Source organism: Populus trichocarpa, chromosome 10 (assembly GCF_000002775.5).
Source record: "Populus trichocarpa isolate Nisqually-1 chromosome 10, P.trichocarpa_v4.1, whole genome shotgun sequence".
In the NCBI taxonomy this organism is placed as follows: domain Eukaryota; kingdom Viridiplantae; phylum Streptophyta; class Magnoliopsida; order Malpighiales; family Salicaceae; genus Populus; species Populus trichocarpa.
The window spans coordinates 15,858,689-15,876,818 of record NC_037294.2 but is presented as its reverse complement, the minus strand read 5'-3'; the positions used below and the strand labels follow the sequence as shown (position 1 = coordinate 15,876,818).

Genomic DNA, 18,130 nt, shown 5'->3' with positions numbered 1-18,130 from the left:
CACACTGCATTATAATACTAAACACACACTTTATCCCTTTTGTTTTCTTTCTGCTGTATAAATGTAAATGTAGAAAATAAATAATTTGTCATTTAAATTAAATGACAAGTGAAATATCAACAGGTACAAGAACAATTTTCCTACAACTAAAGAGTTATCTTTATTTTATTTTTCAAGTCTCTGCAATGAATAAGGTTATTTAGTACTATTAATAATTATTTATTTTCCAAATACCTTTTTTTTTTTTTTCATGTTGGCCTATTGCATTAACTTTCTCATAGCTTGTGACTCATCGGCATTGTTTTTACATGAAAAAAAGGCTGACCAGACTGCATATCAATACTCGAGGGACTATAATGATTTTTGACCATAAGTCATGGTTGTCTTAAAAACTAAAACGAAACTTCTCCACTCCTAAACGAAAATTCTTCAGTCCAGTTTTGTCACTCTCATATTTCCTTTTCCCTCCCTAAATCTTTTCCCCCCTCTTTCAACAAAATCACAAGTCACTGAATTAGGGTTTGTCAAAATTAGGGTTTTTTCCTCCAATTATCAATGAACAGACACAGGGGAGGAGACCGCTACAGCGACAGCGACAACGACAACGACAACTACAACTACAACACAAGCAGCTATAACAACACCATCGACAACCAAGATTCCTCGTACCCTAACCGCCGCCCCTCCCGCTTCTCCGATGCCCCTTCCCGCTTCTCCGACAGTCCTATAAACCGCTACTCTGACAACGGCAACAGCAACAACTATACCAATTACAATCTCCGTAGCCCTAATAATTACCATGGCGGTGGAGGGGGAAGGCGCGCATTTGATAGTCCTCCGGGTGGTGGTGTAGGTGGAGATGGTGGATTCCGGCCCATGGGTGGTGGTGGTGATGGGGGGTTTAGGCCGATGGGCGGTGCAGGTGGGGGGTTTGTGCCTAATTATCAAGTGCCGCCTCCGTTGTCCCTGCCACCTCAGAATATTTCCGGGCGCAAACGAGGGTTTCACGGAAGCTCGCCTGGTAAAGTTTTGTTTAGTTAAAAATTGAAACGTTTTTTCTCTTAATTTCTGTTTTGGTAATTGATATGTGTTTAATTCGGAGATCTGGGTTTTGTTTGCGTGGTTTTATAATGAAGTTGAAAAGAAATTTAACTCAATTTCGTTGTTTAATTTGGGGATTGGGTTTTAGATGTCTAGTTTTAGTGGGAATTGAATGGTAATTTAATTATTGTTTTTCTTAATTTGGGAATTGGGTGTTTATTCGTGTAGTTTTGGTGGAATTGAATGGCAATTTAAATTAATTTGATTGCTCTCATTTTGTGCTAATCATGTCATTAAAGTTAAATTATGTGTTTTTATTGTCTTTTCTTGTTCAGATGTTAATGAATTTGTATTTTGCAGATAGGTTTGATGGTGGTGGTGGTCGTAGTGGTTTTGCTTTTGCAAAGCTCTTTGTGGGTTCTGTTCCAAGGACAGCTACTGAAATGGATGTAAGTCATTTAGTTGATGCATGAAATATTATAATTAGACTTATACTGAACCCTTAAGAAAGCACTTGAAACCTCTTATACATGTATCTGTGCACAAGTACTCTCCACTTTTTTGTCGTGGCTGGTGTCTTACCATAAACGATGCTGATTTGTGTCTTTTTGCAGTTGGTTATCTTCAACTTTATTGGGCAGGAATTTTTTACTTTATAGTGTCATGTTTGTGCCATCTTAATGTAGTTTTACTGATTTGATGCCAGATTCGCCCCTTGTTTGAAGAACATGGAAATGTGATAGAGGTTGCATTGATCAAAGACAAGAGAACAGGACAGCAACAAGGTATGTAAACTGCTATTTTTAAATGAAGTAATTGTGATTCCTATGTATCTTATTTCAGGTCTCTAAGAGGCTGATGGGAGCAAAGTATTCTCATCTTTCATCTCAGTTTATTTTTGCAACAAGTTTCGGGCTTGTTGGTTTTGGTCCCCTTTTTTTGTCTTCGTCCTGTCAAAACATGAAGACAGCACATGCAAACCTACTAAAAAACAGTTTTCTATAGCAGTTTGGAACTTGAAGATGATTAGATCCTCCTCTCGTCATAGTGGCTGCTGCAGTGAGAGTATTACCCAATAAGTGTTCTGTAATGTGGATGTCTATTACCATACTGTAGCATTTTTATGTCAGGATGTTTATAAGGACATCTTTTGTTCACAGTGACACCAGAAAATATTTAATTGTTACTCTCCTAATGGTGTTAAACATGATATAATCTTAAGGATTTTTTATGGTTTTTTTCTTGGCAAACTGGGAGCTGTCCACTTTGAATGTTGTTGATATTGTTTTTTGCACTGTCAAACGAGATGGTTAGCAGTTGGATTGTTAGTTGGATGTGGTTGGTTACTGCATTAAATGAGCTGTGGTTGTCGGTTATGCATCCCTCCAAACTCCAAAGCTACTCTGGAAATATGAGTGATAGGCCATTTCTTATGGGATGAATATTGTCTATGGTGATTGTCTGATTATTTCCCCTTTCTATGATATGAGATGATGGATATAAGATGAATATTGTCTGAATGTAATGTGAATGTTGCCTTCTGCTTTCCTTCGAGGTTTCTGGCTTTGTTCTGTTTTGTTGAACATGGATGTGCCAACAGTTGCAGTAGTATCTTGAAAATTAACATGTGATGTGTTTTTTAAGAAATATAAGCCTATTGCTTGTGAGATGGACGTTAAAGCTTCATTATGTGGACATATCTTGGGAAGCTTTTTGTTTGATGGTTGGTTGAATATAACGTGGAGCTTATTTTTGTGGTTGGGTTGTGGTAGTAAGACGCTCGTTGCGCATGGCTTGGCTCCAATTTGTGTTCGATTAGAACTTAACAGTTATACTTAATAAGACAGCGCACTTACTAATGTTGTGGCAGGCGTGTATGATGTGTATCCCTTTGGTTTGTATTACTAATGTTGTGGCAGGCATGTATGATGTGTATCCCTTTGGTTTGTATGCTTATGGTTTGGGTTGAAGTGTGTGTATATTGTTGTTTCCATGGTCTATTTATCAAAAGCCAATTCCTTGATTTCATGTAACTGAGGGTCTAAAAAATTGAATGTTTAAATTTGGGGACCATTTCCTAGTCTTGCTGTTCTAACCATGCTTGTGAGGTAGAGCGCAATATTGATAAGTAAGGATTTTTCTTCCAGTGCTTTGGTTTTGTTTAATTATTAAAGTTTGTGCTTGGTGGTTGCTAGCAGCTTGTGATTAGTTATAATGTCATATTCAATTTCATTATGTGGTGACCTCCATTGCTTTGGTTAATAGAAATCATTTCATTATTTACCAACTTGCATTTGAATGAGATTGTGATGGTCATGGTGTGGCAATTGTGGATGATGTGCCCTATAGCATTCTGCTCTTAACATTTTTTGTCGTTGTGTTTCTTATTAGGTACTAAAGGTTCATTTTTAATTTTTTTACCAGGTATGTGCCATGTTTGTAGAACTCAATCAAATGGCAGTTTGGTGACACATGACTGCAATAATTTCTTAGCTGTATATTATTGTGTCAGGGGTTTTGTATTAGTTTTATTTTTCATCGTGCTCTAGTGGCTAAGCAGGAGAGGTTCATGATGAATTCCTGGTTATATATTCCTAAATAGAATCAGGTAGATAGTTTAAATAACAGATCAGGGTCCATATACAGTGAGGCATATTAGTGTCGATTAGAGTAAGAGCTTGTTTTGGCCACACACCAGTTTGGCTATTTGCTCTCTGGTGTTATTTCACTTCATTCTTTTTATCTACCAAAATTGTTTGAAAGTTGATGCTACCAACTTAGTTGATCACTATTGTTGAAGTGGTGCACCACTACTGCCACCTGTAAGGTGGTCACATAGGAGTCTTAGTTTACTTGTGAGACACCCCAATTGATGTACTGCTCCTCAAATTTTGCAAAATTGACCGTGCAGCATGGTGAGAGAGTTTGTATAAAATCTATTGCTTTATCATTTGAATTGTTTCAAACATCATGAAAGAACCCTCTTGCAGCAGCCATTGCTAGCATTTGTGATCAAACAATGGCCTTTTGCTCTCAGTCTGTATTGTGTGCTGTACTTTGTGAATGTTTCAAAGAGTTTTGGCAGAACACTTTGAAGGTTGTCTTCTCCAGTGGTGACGGCTCATCAATCCTTTTCTTTTATGTTGGTGTATCCTATATTACCTTTCCTGTTTCTGTTTCATTTTGGTTGTGCCATTCTCCCTGTTATGTGCGATGATCCATATTTACCTTGTCTCCAAGATGACTTGATAAAAGCTAAGACAGATGGCTTCTTTCTAGATGCACCTGGTTGTGTTTGATTAAACAAAATACGAAGCCGAGAAAGGTTTTCGGTTATAAGTTATCTATTAATTTTACTGCAGCAGGGAATTTGAATGTGCATGTCTGTGACATTTGAGTTCTTAGTAGACCGGCTGCGATAGGAGCCTGGATGTGCTGTATGTTTAGAAGTCTCATGGTTATGCTCTACACTAGCTTATTCTTTGCACAAAAAGAGCCAAATAAAGAACACGATTGATTCCATGGTACATTTATCATCTTTATTTTGGAGGAGGTACATTTGTCTGTTCTAGATTGGGGCTCTATGTATGCAGAGACTTACCGAGTTGTAAGATTTTGAGACCAAAATGGAGAACGCACTTTGGATGTCATTTTACTTGGTGCATGTTTGAGATAACTAACTACCAGTGCTACAGACCTTTTATGCTGGAGTGCAGGGGGGATCTTATGTTCCTTTTTTTTGTTGACAAACATGATTTTAAGTGATCATTGACCTTGTGATCATCAAACACTATTTGGCTTGTGCATAAGTTGTTGATTTATATGGTTTTGGTCATGCTATTACTGCCATGTTGCTGTTATCTATTATGGTTGTTATTTCTAAACTCCCTTGTCAGTACTCTACTTTTTCGTCGCATTATGTTGACCAGTGAAATGGCTACATGTGAGACCTTTGGCCTAAGACCTGATGATTTCCCACATATGCTCTCTGTTTGGTTTATTTGTTGTTAGTCTTTAAGCAAATTATATTGTTTGAGAGAACATTGTGGACTAATTCATGATTGACATTCTTTATGCCATGAGTGCTGCAAAAGAATGCGGGAAGAACATCTGTTACATCCACTTTTCCATTTTTTATGCTTTTTACCCAAGTGTACCTTCAGGTTTCTTCATGCTTTTTCAAACCCCTTTAGATTAGAATCATTCAATTAGTCCTAAGAGCTCATTACTTCTAATAATAACAGCTAATTATATTTATGGATCTAAAGCTGCAATGCTCTAGTTGAGTATTGGAGCACTCTTTTTTCCTAACAATAATCGGTTTAATGCATAGGAGTGCTGGCATATGTTTTTTACATTTTGATTTAATGACATACACACCACCGTTTGAAGGTGCAAGTAACCATGAAAATCAGGTTAAAAACATTTCACTCATGCAGGCTGTTGTTTTATAAAATATGCAACCTCAGAAGAAGCTGATAGGGCCATCAGAGCTTTGCACAATCAACGAACTCTGCCTGGGGTTAGTTACGTTCCTTTGCTTGGTTTCCAATTATGTGTATCATTATAGCAGTTTCACATGTTAAACATTTGTTTTCCAGGGTGTGGGTCCCATCCAAGTTAGATATGCTGATGGAGAACGAGAGCGCCTTGGTAATTGTCAATGACTTAACTGAGATTTCCAAGTTTCCGAAGTTTGATCTGTTTCTTACATGTTGAATCTGCTCTATGAAACATTCTTAGGTTTGCTAACTATTCAAAACTTTTATGAAATGGACATTTCTTGTTCTTCATTACTATCTTGGATCAAATATTTCCGTGGGCAAATGCCCTTTTAGGTGCTGTGTTCCTTGAACAGTTAAAACTTGTTTTTAATAGGACAGAACACATGCAAATATGTTATTATTTCTAATTTCTAATTTCCTTCCCTGATTTTTTCCTTTGTATGGTAGGTGCAGTTGAGTACAAGTTGTTTGTTGGTTCACTGAACAAACAGGCTACAGAAAAGGAAGTTGAGGAAGTATGTCACATGTCTTTTGGTTGTTTATTGTTTTGTCATTCTTCTGACAGCTTGCCTTCCTCTCTCCCTCTTAATGAATGCTTTATTCTCTTCTAGTGAATATTTAACAGTTTGTTGGTTTATCTGATGAGTAGATATACCTTCTATACCATTCCCTCATAGATGCATATATGAATTTCGTTTATTCAGTTTACTTTTTCTTTCTAGGCATGTGTATAATAATAAGTGTTTCTTTGTTCAGATTTTTACACCATATGGTCGGGTTGAAGATGTTTACCTTATGCGTGATGAAATGAAGCAGAGTCGTGGTGTGCCCTTAACTCTTACTTCATGTTAAGAAACATAATATTCCTGTATTTGAATTCATTTTCTTTTCAACTTAATGCCGCATATTTTTTTCTAGGTATTTGTGGAGCAAATTAGATTGTTATTGTTCTTTTTCTAAATTATCTACATAACAATAAGGGATGGGTGGTATTATCAGTCTATATCTCAGTAAACAATTGGCCAACATTTTATGTGACAGCATGCAGGGTTGATGCTTCTTCTCAGTGCATTCTTCTTGGCACTTCCTTTTCTTTATTATCTTAACTATGTGAAGCTAATACCATCATGTTTCTAACTTTCGACTGCTGATTCTCCTGTTGAATTCATTCTGAAGGTTGTGGTTTTGTTAAATACTCCCATAGAGACATGGCATTGGCAGCTATTAATGGTCTTAACGGAATATATACAATGAGAGTAAGGAGTGCTTGCTGCTTTTATGATGTTAGGTTTACTGAATATAATATTAAGTGTCACCTTTTTACTTCAATTTTCTGAACTGTTCAGGGTTGTGAGCAACCATTAACTGTCCGGTTTGCAGATCCTAAGAGGCCCAGGCCTGGAGGAGACTCAAGGTTTTTCAGCTGTGATCATCTTTCACTCTGGATTACTTGTACATTTCTTGTTACATTTTGAATGAAATTCACAAAATAAATGTTGGAGCTTTTTTTTTTCCCCAGAGGTGGTCCTGCATTTGGTAGTCCAGGTGCCGGCCCAAGATTTCAAGCTTCAGGGCTTAGGTAAATTTTCCCTTAACATTCTGGTAAAATAAACTGTCACTTCAGCTTCTCTATTTATCTATTGTTTTGACATTATTGCTTTCATGCTCACTTTTGTTAGACCGCCACCAAATTTAGGGGATCCTATGGGTGACCATATTCCGCCTAATGCTTGGCTTCCAATGAGTCCCCAGAATATGGGTCCTTCCTCCAATGCTGGTGTTCATGGTTTTGGGAATCAGTTGCCTCCTAGGTCTGGTGACTTAGCAATGCCTTTAAACCAGGTAAGACTATTTGCAGTTATCTGATACGTTGAAACTCTTTAGCATTTTCTCTTACCCATGATTAATTTTTGTTTTGACTCTTTAAGCAAATGCATGATTAATCTGGTCTTTTACTTACAAAACAATTTTTTTTATTGGATGGTATATTGATCACCTGATCATGTTCACTTTTGATAAAATACCCCTTTTCTTGTCACGAATCCCACTTAGAGATTCATGGAGTTGGCAGTCTTTTTCTTGACATGTATATTCTTTGATTGGATGGTATATTGAATATCTTCTTATGAGAAACTTGTCTCCTTTGTTGCGCACGAGTTTCCTTTGTTTAATTCTAAGCATATGTTTCTTGTTGCTAGCTTTAGCAATTCAGACCCCAGACCCACATGGTTCGACACTGTTACTTCTATTCTTACAGAACTTTGAGGATTGACAGTTTCTCCTGCTGCATCTTGGGCACATGAAGACACTTATTGATGCCTGCATGTGCTTCTCATTGTCATCCTAGACTAACAAATATTGTCTACATGTTTTTATTTTTTCAGACTGTTAACCAGTCACTGCAGCATCTCCCCCCTGCTAGCCAGCAAATATCACCTCTGCAGAAACCACTTCAATCGCCTCAGCACTTGCCACCTTCCCTTCAACTACATGCTCAAGCTGCATCTTCCTATCCTCAGACACAGACTTCTCATGTCAGTCAGCTACAGAGTTCGCTTGCAACTGGTCAAACACCCTTCAGTCAAGCACTGCCATCACAGCATATGATTGGCTTTGGAAGACAGTTACCTGCTTCTCAAACTGAGATCCAGCAGGGCATCTCATCAACTGTAGCACTACAAGCCCCCCACTCCATGTCTGTAGCAATAAATCAACAGCAATTGCCTGCACCTGTTCAGCAGCAACTACTTCAGCCTCTCCAGCAGTCCCCTTCTCAGTTAGCTCAGATGCTGTCACAACAAACTCAAACCCTGCAAGCAAGCTTTCAGTCATCTCAGCAGGCTTTTTCCCAGCTGCAGCAACAGTTGCAGATGATGCAACCATCAAACCAGAGCACACTGCAACAGAGTCCCCAGGCTCCAAGACAGCAGGTACGATAAGCTTTTAGAGGGTAAAGAGCTGTGTAGTGGTCGGGAATTCCTAGATTCATTACTCACTTCTCTTCAAAATTTGGTAAAAGTCATGTATTGGGCTGCAAGGTTTAATGCGCATACAGCTCTAGATCATTTGCTTGACGTCATTGGTTAAAACTGCTATCAAAAGCTGGAAACATGATTTTGGTTTCTGGAAAAGTAGTTCTGATCACAAGGAAACTTGAACTTGAAAGTGTTGCTGGGTGTTGGCGTTGGATAAAATTTTATCTGTCTGACCTGTTAGTGCCCATGATATTTTACTTACATTTATACCACTTGTCTTTTCGTGGGGCACCCTTCACTTCGTGAAAACCCAAATTCCAGTTTCTCATGTTAGGATGCTGCACTAATTTGCCCATCTAAGAAATTATACTATTTTCTCTCAATCTTGTGTTTGCTGTTGTACTTCCTTTTGCTTGTTAAACTTGTGTTATTATGATTATATACTGAAAGCACTGCCTGCCTTCACATTCTCAGTGGCCTCCACAAGCAGTTGCCAGCACTCCACTTCCTGTAGATTTGCCTCCATCTACTTCTGCTCCTACTGCAGGTGTTATGAGTCAGACTGTAGCTCCTGTAAAATGTAATTGGACTGAGCATACATCCCCTGAGGGATTCAAGTACTATTATAACGGTGTAACTCATGAAAGCCGAGTAAGCAACTGATCGTTGATTTGCTCTGTTGTTGGCACTTAATTGTTTGAATTAGCTGTTAATTTTTCCCTGTGACTGGACAGTGGGAGAAGCCTGAAGAATTGAAATTATTTGAGCAGCAGCAGCAACTGCACCAAAAACCTCCAGTTCAACTGCCTCAACCACAGACAAATCCTCAAGTTTTGCCCACCCAGCAAGTGCCACAAACCCAACAGGTGCATCTTCAAACACAGTTTCGCCACCAGCAACAGCAGCCACAGCCTTCCTTTTCTTCTACGGTTAGTGTCTATATTGTTGTTCCAAATTGTAGTGCATATCATATCTCCTCGCTAACTCCATATCATGAACTTCCAGTATGCCACTACTGAAGTTAGGGGTCAACAAGATATGCTCAGATAATTACCAGTCATCAGAAAGCATTTTGTTATTTGTTAATGTGTCACAGTAATGCCTGTCTTAAAATGAGACTGCCTTAAAAGCCTCCTTTTGTGGGTACTTACTTTTGAGTACTGATTTTTCTATTAGTTGTTGTATGGCTGGTTTAGCAAATTAAGCCTCAGTCTTTGCCTGGCCATTCCACATACCATTACAATGTGTCAAGTTGCATATTTTGCAGGTGGTAAGATAATAACTGCATAGAAATTTTAAATGGAAGAATGTAAATGTATTACATAAACTCATATGAATTCCCAATGATAATTGAAAGTATTGTCACCCACCAGAGGTCTTGTTGTCCAAAGAAATTTAGCCTGTCTGTTAATCCAGGGAATGATTGGTGTAGTTTTGGATCGTTTGTAGATTGCATTGTATGAAAAAGATTGCCCCTGGTGCACTTTTTTGGTTGAGCCCGTCCATCTTTGTTGGTTCCCTTGTCAAAAAATCAATGTGTCCTACATGTATTAAATCTGGTTTATTCCCTGGAGTTTGCTTTGATTGGAATGTTGCAGATGGCGCTCTGCATTAGGTGGATGTGCTTTTCATGCTATCCACAATTGCTCGAGAAGTCATGAAATTGGAGATGCAAGAAGATGCCTTTTTATATGTTTGATTTACTCCCTTGTTAAAACAAACAATAACAACCAAGCCTTAATCTGAAACTATTTGGGTCTCCACACCATGCAACTGCACAATTTTTAGTTTTAAACCTATAATATCTTGTATCTTGTATGGAATGCAAGTCCATGCCTGTTGCACGGGCACATTTTAGAATTTAGACTTCATTAAAGCTGTGGAAAGTGTTCTGCTATCTGTTTTTTCACTGAAGATTTAAATGGAAGGAAATATGTATGTGAACACAACTTTTGCACGTTTATCTTTTTCCTGTTAGGAGTTTTTTGTCATCTGCCTTTTGGATCTTTTTTTGACTTTGCAGGAACATGGTTATACACAATTACCTGCAGCAGCTAGTTCAGTCAACGATTCGACACGCTTCCAGGTACCTTGTGTTTTTCCGTGTCCTTGGACCTTTTCTGTAATAATAGATCATTCCTAAGGTCATTGTCTGCTGCAGGGGCGTCCAGTTGCTCAGGATTGGATGTGGAGGAATAAGCCAGCAGGTTCTGATAATTTTCTATTTTTATATTACTCTGGGATGGTTTTCTTTTCACCCAAAGTTTCTCAAGACAAATAGGAATTAGTGCAAAGGAAACCTAGAAAATTATGCCTGAACATCAAAAATAGTAACTCGTCCTTGCAAGGTGCCCTTTTGGATGAAACTGAATGAAAGCACCTGCAGCATTGCACTTGTGTGCAAACTGCCAAGATAACATGATTAGTGGGTCATGATTATGGGACATTGGGTTGCTTTGGGGAGTAGAATTGGATTCTTTTTTTTACGAGACTGACAATTCAAGTCTCAAGATGTGGTAGATTGTTTTGGAAGATGGCATAGACACCCTTAAATGTGGTTTGGAAGACAGTTTGGGAGTTTTCAATTCTCTGTTCGTCTTGCTCATTGTTTTTTGTTCTCTTACTCATGTTATGTTGCGTTCTTCTCCAGGAACTTGAAGAGAGGAATCTGAGGCAGCACATGGGCAAAGTTACAGCTACTTGAAATGCCAAGTGAGAGCACTGGCAATCCGACAGGAGCGGCAACAACTGCTATGAGCTTTAAATGCTAAATGAGATGTTTATTGAACAGTTTTTCCAGCTTAATCTTTACTAGCTGTGGCGATTTACTGTTCAACAGTTGCTGTAATGCAAATGCCTATGTGCCATCAGTACACGGGGTAATGACTTGCCTATATAACATATCAGTTGCTACCTATGATCCAATATTCACTTGTAACCACATAACCCCCATATTTGGCCCCACTTGAGGATCCGAGATGGCAAGTGATGCTGATGAATAATAATAGTAATATTCACCAGGCGTTGTACTTTTTTTGCCAGGTTTATTTTATTAGTGTTGGGTTATACTAGATTCATAGCAGAAAAGAAAATCGAAAGTGGTGTTTAACCGTTTTAGGACACATTATAAAACTATAATTTTCGAGTATTTTTTTTTTACACGCTCGAACGTTTATATAAACCTCATGGATTATGGATAAAGCTTCTAAATTGAGCCAAGTTATCAGCATGTAGCTTGTCATCTTGCTAGTAGTAATCGAAAGATTAGTCGACTGTCCTACAGTTCCTACATATTTCGCCTGTCATCTTTAAGCGGCCTTAAGCCTCCCATTTTCAGCGTGGAATTCTTGAACTCCTCAAAGAATAATAATGGTCCTCCACGTAGGATTCTGCAATCTCACGTGTGCGATCTCTATTACAAAGAACTGGTCAGACGGAAGGAATCCCTTTCCTAGAGAAGATTGTCGAATGTAGCTGGGGTCACCAGGTCAAGATGTGCTACAGTCGTGTTGCTGTCAACAGTTTATGAGCATGGTTGCTGTAGCGACTGAACGAAGTCCACATAAACATCACGGCCACCGTAGTTACCAGGGCACAGGAATCGAGAGCTAAGAGTTGAGCATCTAGCTTTTCCTATTGTGTGCGCACCTGCCGAATCACAATTAGACCGTGGTTTTCAAGTGGCAGGAGTGTCCTGACATGCATTAGGATAGGAAACATATTACCTGAGAGGGCAACCATATCATTCTGTATGATGCCAACATTCTGAAAATTAGCCACTACGAGTTGATACACTAGAATTTGGAGCACGTATATTCCCAGTCGCTGCTGCCTTGCTAGCACTCAAGCTATCCTTCCTACCCATCTGGACTTCCTAACTTGGTCCACCAGACTGCAGATTAAGTAGAATTCAGGTTAGTTCAAACCATTTAAAGATAGTAAGATATTCTTTTAACATGAAGAGTGGCAAAAATGCAACACACAAGAAGAACAGAATCAGTGGCAACAACTGCGAGAATATTAGCACAAGAAACCGTTTCAGGACAAACAGATTCCAGATCAGATTTAACGAGTTCAAGTTCAATGGTCCAGCTTTTTTCACCCACAAAGTTCTCAGTATCATCTAGCAACACTGAAGCGCCCAATCCCTGCAAAACACAATTTGTATCATGGCCATTGCTATTGCAATAAAAGCTTTCATAAAGAGAAACAATATGTAAAGTTCATAAAATTAAACTTTGACTTGCATTAACAAAGCAATCATGGAAGGGAAGATGAAGCATGGAAGCTGCCGTTCTTGGTTCCTCGGAGATTGCACTTTCAACCCAAGATAAGATATAAGGGTCTGCCTCTGGGCAGGATTCTTTGTACACGTCAAACTGCAATAGCACACCAATATCATCCACACATGTTTTGTTCAAAGTGGTTGGTGCTTTGCCAACTCAATTACAAGCTTAATAAGCATCATAAAACAAAAAAGGTAAGATCATATCCATGTTCCACTAGCTTGTGTGGACGTATATGAAATGGTGCTGGGGTTAATAGCTTCAGTTCACTTGAATAGAAATTGCTGCGAAAAAAAGAGAGATGGAGTAGTTTCATGTATTGTACCAAAGGGTGGTTAGTGGTTACTGGTTACTGGACAACGCTGTCAAGACTTGGAAGCAGTCAAGTTCATAGTACATGATGAGCGTGCAGTACCCTAATCCCATGTGCTTCAATTTTTCTTTTTACCGAATGTTTCTCTCAGAGTTGAGATGGTACATTGAAAATTTCCCAAGTATGTTGAGAGAAAGGGGCCCAGTAGTTTGTCAGAAACCACTAGAGCTTAGAGTTGCAGGTTCTGTTTCCGTTGAGGGGTTGGATTGTTCCATTCATGAACTCAACAGATGCAGATGATTGTTTAAGTTGTGTCTTCTAGGCTTATAGCCCACACATCTTTTTAATCTTTGCCATCAAAACTAAGAGCCAAAAAGGATCTCTAGTGTTGCTGATAGAAACCATGAATTCAGGCCATTGATAGTATACCCTGCAGGTATTTTCTGAAATGTGTGCCAGGCTAAGGCAGTTTTTTGTTACTTCTTTGAATCAGTTTTCTGAAATGTATTTTAAGAGGTGTTTGATAGGCAGATTTTTAGATGTCTTGTAATGTGATCGTTAAGAATATGATATTTGCATTTCATTGAAAAGGAAAATTTCTAATACTTTGTGGTATTTTATAATACAAGGCTAAGGATCCCTACTTTCAGCATCTCTTTTATAAGAACAATCAAGAGTCGGGGGAGCATGGAGAAAAAAAATGGGAAAATCTTTTTCATGCTCTGTTCGGGGCCGGAATTTGTTTATCGCATGAATGACAGCCTACATTAAAGGCAGTAAATTTGATACGCTATGGAGATAGCAAAAGGAGAGAAGAAAAAACAACAAAAGTAGAAATCTCATCTAACATGCTAAATCCATTTTCACAAGACAAGGATCAATGCTCTGAGTACATGCATTATTGACCCTGGCAAGAGAGGATCAATCTCTGAAATAGAATTCTAATTGATCTCAGAAACCATGCATGCTTAGCAGGCTTGAAACGACTATGTAGAGTTGGTTCTCATGCTACAAAGCTTGCTCAGGTCATCTGCCAGCCCATCTATCTCTCTGTCTCCTTTCTCTCTTGTGCACTCCCTCAATTCTCCTGCTTTTCTTCTTGAATTCTCTCCACATTTGTAAATTTCAATTTGGTTAATTTTTTCGGTCAAAACCAACCGAACCAAGGAATGCTCTCCCTGACTAGTGGACACCACACACACACAGACACACACACACACACACACACACTAGTTTTAGACATGCAATGGCATTGCACGTAGATTATTCAAGTTTTTGTTAAACATTACATTCTTTTTCATGAATTATATTCAAGATATTAAAACAAATATAATACCCATAACTTCAAATATTTAAAAGATAAAAAAAATTAATGTGCTGGTAATTAATAGTCTCTGTTAATACTTATTCATTATGTTTCCTGAAATTTTAAATATTTTTTGTTTTAATTTTTTTAATATATTTTCGGATCATCAAATGTCAAAAATTATTTTTAACAAATAAAAAAAAATATTATTTTGATATTTTTGAATAAAAAAATATTTTAAAAAACAACAATTACATACTCCTGAACACCCTTTAGCCTTGTAAGTTTCCCCTAATGAAAAATAGTAAAAGTGCTGCAAATCTTGTATTATGAATATTGAATAGAATGGCTACTTTGTCTCAGTATATTTTCTACCATAATAGTATATGGTATGCGTTATAAAGTTATGCCGTCGATCTTCATTCACAGGATGATTAATTACTCTACTGTGATTAGGTTTGAGTCATTTTTTGAGCGCTGTAATGTCCATGTAAAAGGATTGTTGAGTTCTTTACTTACGTTGTTCAAAAAACTCATGTTGTCCGAATATAAATCCCAAGAATTGAAATTAATGATGCATCAAGAATTTGAGGGTCGCCGGGGTCTGCATAAAACAACAAAATAGAATTAACCCTCCGGCACTTCTTGAAACAATCTGTCAACAATGTCAGATGGCCACTGAAAAGGAGAATTAATGAACATAGGGAAGACCTAAGATGAAACAATCTTAAATCTGTCACAAGTAAGGTATAACTGGTATCTCTTTTGTTAATAGAAATCTAAACTTTAACTGCTCGACTTCCCATTCATGTTTTGTTTCTTGTGCTTACATTAGCAAGTGGTTCTTCGTTCGGCAAGATTATCCATAGCCGGAGCCATACAGAAAGGCCAATGGACTCGACTCTCAAGAAGGCCCATGATTTTCGTCGGAGAGAGATGTTCCAAGATAGGCCCTTGTGTAATGAGCTGGGGGGGCTCATTAATCGGGCCTCTCGAACAATCCATTTCTTGAGTACTGGGCTCTATATCAATAAGAAACTAGGCCTCCTTTCAAAAAAGGGCTGGATTGCTACGACAAAAAACAAGGCCATGCCATCAATCAAGTGCCTGTAACTCGTCCTCTCTTCCCTCCAAACTTGTGTTTTTAAACAAAAAAAAAGGAGACTAAATTCTCTAGCAGAAGTAAACTAACCATTGTTTAAGCAAGGTTAGAAATTCATTGGAGAGAAAGGAATATCCAGTTCCTCTAAGATGAATCCAAAACGAATAGGGTTGAAAAAAAAAAGGCTAGTTCTTTCCACGTCCCACCTCCTCCATGTAAAGACTCGTAAGCACATGCGGACCATGCCTATGAAACCATAGTTGTTTGATTGATTAATCATTGATATAGCATGGTCACCTCTCTGGGCATAAGAAGTGCACAATTATATGTATCTTCATGGACAAGATTCCACCGGGGAATTGTTTTTGTCTTTCCTTTTTTACATTTCATAATTAATATCTTTTCAAAAGGGTGATTCGAGGAATTTTGAGTTATTCAAAATGTTATCCTAATTCTTTCAGTGCCTTCCTATCGCACTCTTTTCAAGATCTGAACATAAAATTTCTATATATTGACGGCTAGATTGTCCCCCAACACTTTTTTTGCTTGTCCCAGAAGAATAAATTCACGCTTTCATGTTTAATTAGAACTAGCTAGCGAGGCATTTATGTACGCACATGCCACACATTCATGGTAATTATGTATGCGTACGTGTATGGGATGTTGAAATTAATCCATTATTTCAATGATCCAAAACACCCTCGAATTAAACCTTTTAAATGTGTTGTGCAATTGATTTCTAGGTGATCATTCACGTGAACTGTTAAGGATGAAAAGTTCCTGTGTTGTTAAAAAAAGAGTATATTAACTTGAAATGAAAAGTTCATGATCAGCGGCTAACTAGAAAGTTTGGGGTATTAATCACGCAGGACAATTCTCACCTTCCAATTCTCTTTTCTGAGAACAATCAAGATCAGGGGTGCGATTTTCCATCTCTTCCACTTTCTAAAGATGCTTAAAGGCAAATACACTCCATCCTGTCATTTAAAGAATATTCACTGCTATAGCAAGGTGGACAAAATTGTGAGAATCTTTATCATGTTCATTGTTCGATCATAAATTATTTCCTTGAAACCTTCCTGTGTTCATACCATGATATCATGCTTCCAAAAACTTTCCTAAAAATTGACGGAAAAGCTTTCACACAATTTCTTCTAGATGACATGATTCATCCCGGCATGCCATTATGGCCTATGCTATATACTACGGCTTCACAAATCACATAGCTCCACGATGGAACCTAAAACCTCTATGGTCGCGGAGATGATCTGTAGGTATGATGTGAATGCATGGATGCAGCCTTTCCAAATGTTTCTACATCCTGATATTCAAAAATTAAGAAATATCTTGGCAAACAAAAAATAATAATTAAGAATTAGATGTTCGTAGGTTGGATGTGTAACGAGTTGCGAATATGTTTTTGTACCAAGTAGATAAGTTTAAGCTCATTAAAAAAAACTTTATATATGTTAAAGCCTAATAAAAACATCTATAATTTTAATTAAATTTGTTTGTTGGATCATTTTTACATTTTACCAGATAGTTCTATATAATCAATTCTATAAAAAACCTGACTCATTACAACCACTCGAGGTAAAAAAAAAACTCTCAAGGTAGACTTAGAAATTGTTGCTTTTTGTTATTTTTGTAGTTGATTTCTAATTTTAATTATTTTTTCTACTCAACTTTTGAATTTTTTTTGTTAGGTCGGTTTTAAATCTTTATGTAAATAGTTAGCGTGTTATTTTTTCTATCATATTATTGAAATATATACTAATTAGGTTTGAGAATTTTTATTTTATTCACATTATAGATTGTTTCAGCTACATTTTTCGTTGAATTGAAAGCTGTTGCTTATTTGAAATCTTCAGAAGATTAAGCAAGGGCTTAATCACGAAAGGGTGACTACTGGACATTTTAGGAAAATAATCATTACTCGACTACAGCACCTTATCCTTACTTTTACAAGTTTTCAACAATATACGTCCAGCTACTTATATCAAGAAGCAATGGCATTTTGGAACGCACGAGATTTGAATCTTTTCTCCACTAACTTATAATAAACAACTGCAAATGCGCGTCATAAACAAATTTCTTTTTCTTGAACAACATTATATTAATAAGCGATATTTGAATCTAATTTTAGCTGTGCCTGTGTATTTACTTACACAACACAATCTTTTTTGTGCATACTCACATGTTGGATTCAAGTTTCGGACGCGAAAATATACATTCAAGTTTTGTTAGGGTACACATGAATAGATAATGAATGCGGAGTACGTATATATATACATATGCTAGTGGGGGCTATGCTTAGCATGTTTCCTATGTGATTTCTAAAGCATCGGATCATATATATAAAGCTAAGAGATGATGTATATAAAAGTTGAAGATGGCCTTTCATCCAATTCTATTAATTTCTCCTACACCCATCGATATCTATAAAAGATGGCCGCTACTGAATCATGTATGGCTGTAAGTAGTAATTGTAGCGTGGCATGTATATGAACTCCATATCCACACACTCCTGGCGAAGACAGTGCATCATGGAGAAGCCTTCACAACCCCGAGAGTTTTACTAAATATGGAAGCCAAGTGCATC

The 18,130-nt window shown here is 37.6% G+C and overlaps 1 protein-coding gene and 1 pseudogene across 2 annotated transcripts; one reads left to right on the top strand and one right to left on the bottom strand.

Annotated features, from left to right (window-relative positions):
* Nucleotides 1-401: 401 nt before the first annotated feature.
* On the top strand, nucleotides 402-11,576 carry LOC18102616 (flowering time control protein FCA). Of its 2 annotated transcripts, none has more exons than XM_024609541.2 (17): nucleotides 402-1,021; nucleotides 1,402-1,490; nucleotides 1,748-1,826; nucleotides 5,481-5,563; nucleotides 5,643-5,694; nucleotides 6,000-6,061; nucleotides 6,303-6,369; nucleotides 6,723-6,802; nucleotides 6,893-6,960; nucleotides 7,066-7,125; nucleotides 7,226-7,388; nucleotides 7,931-8,476; nucleotides 8,996-9,172; nucleotides 9,256-9,450; nucleotides 10,545-10,607; nucleotides 10,683-10,728; nucleotides 11,172-11,576. In XM_024609541.2, exons 1-17 carry the CDS (start codon nucleotides 556-558, stop codon nucleotides 11,177-11,179), a joined length of 2,304 nt encoding a protein of 767 aa, XP_024465309.2. In that variant the 5' UTR covers nucleotides 402-555; the 3' UTR covers nucleotides 11,180-11,576. The 2 variants fall into 2 exon arrangements, with proteins under 2 accessions (XP_024465309.2, XP_024465308.2); XM_024609540.2 differs by having other exon boundaries at nucleotides 5,994-6,061.
* A 301-nt stretch (nucleotides 11,577-11,877) lies between these two features.
* On the bottom strand, nucleotides 11,878-14,318 carry LOC18102615 (peroxidase 40-like; annotated as a pseudogene).
* Nucleotides 14,319-18,130: the final 3,812 nt, after the last annotated feature.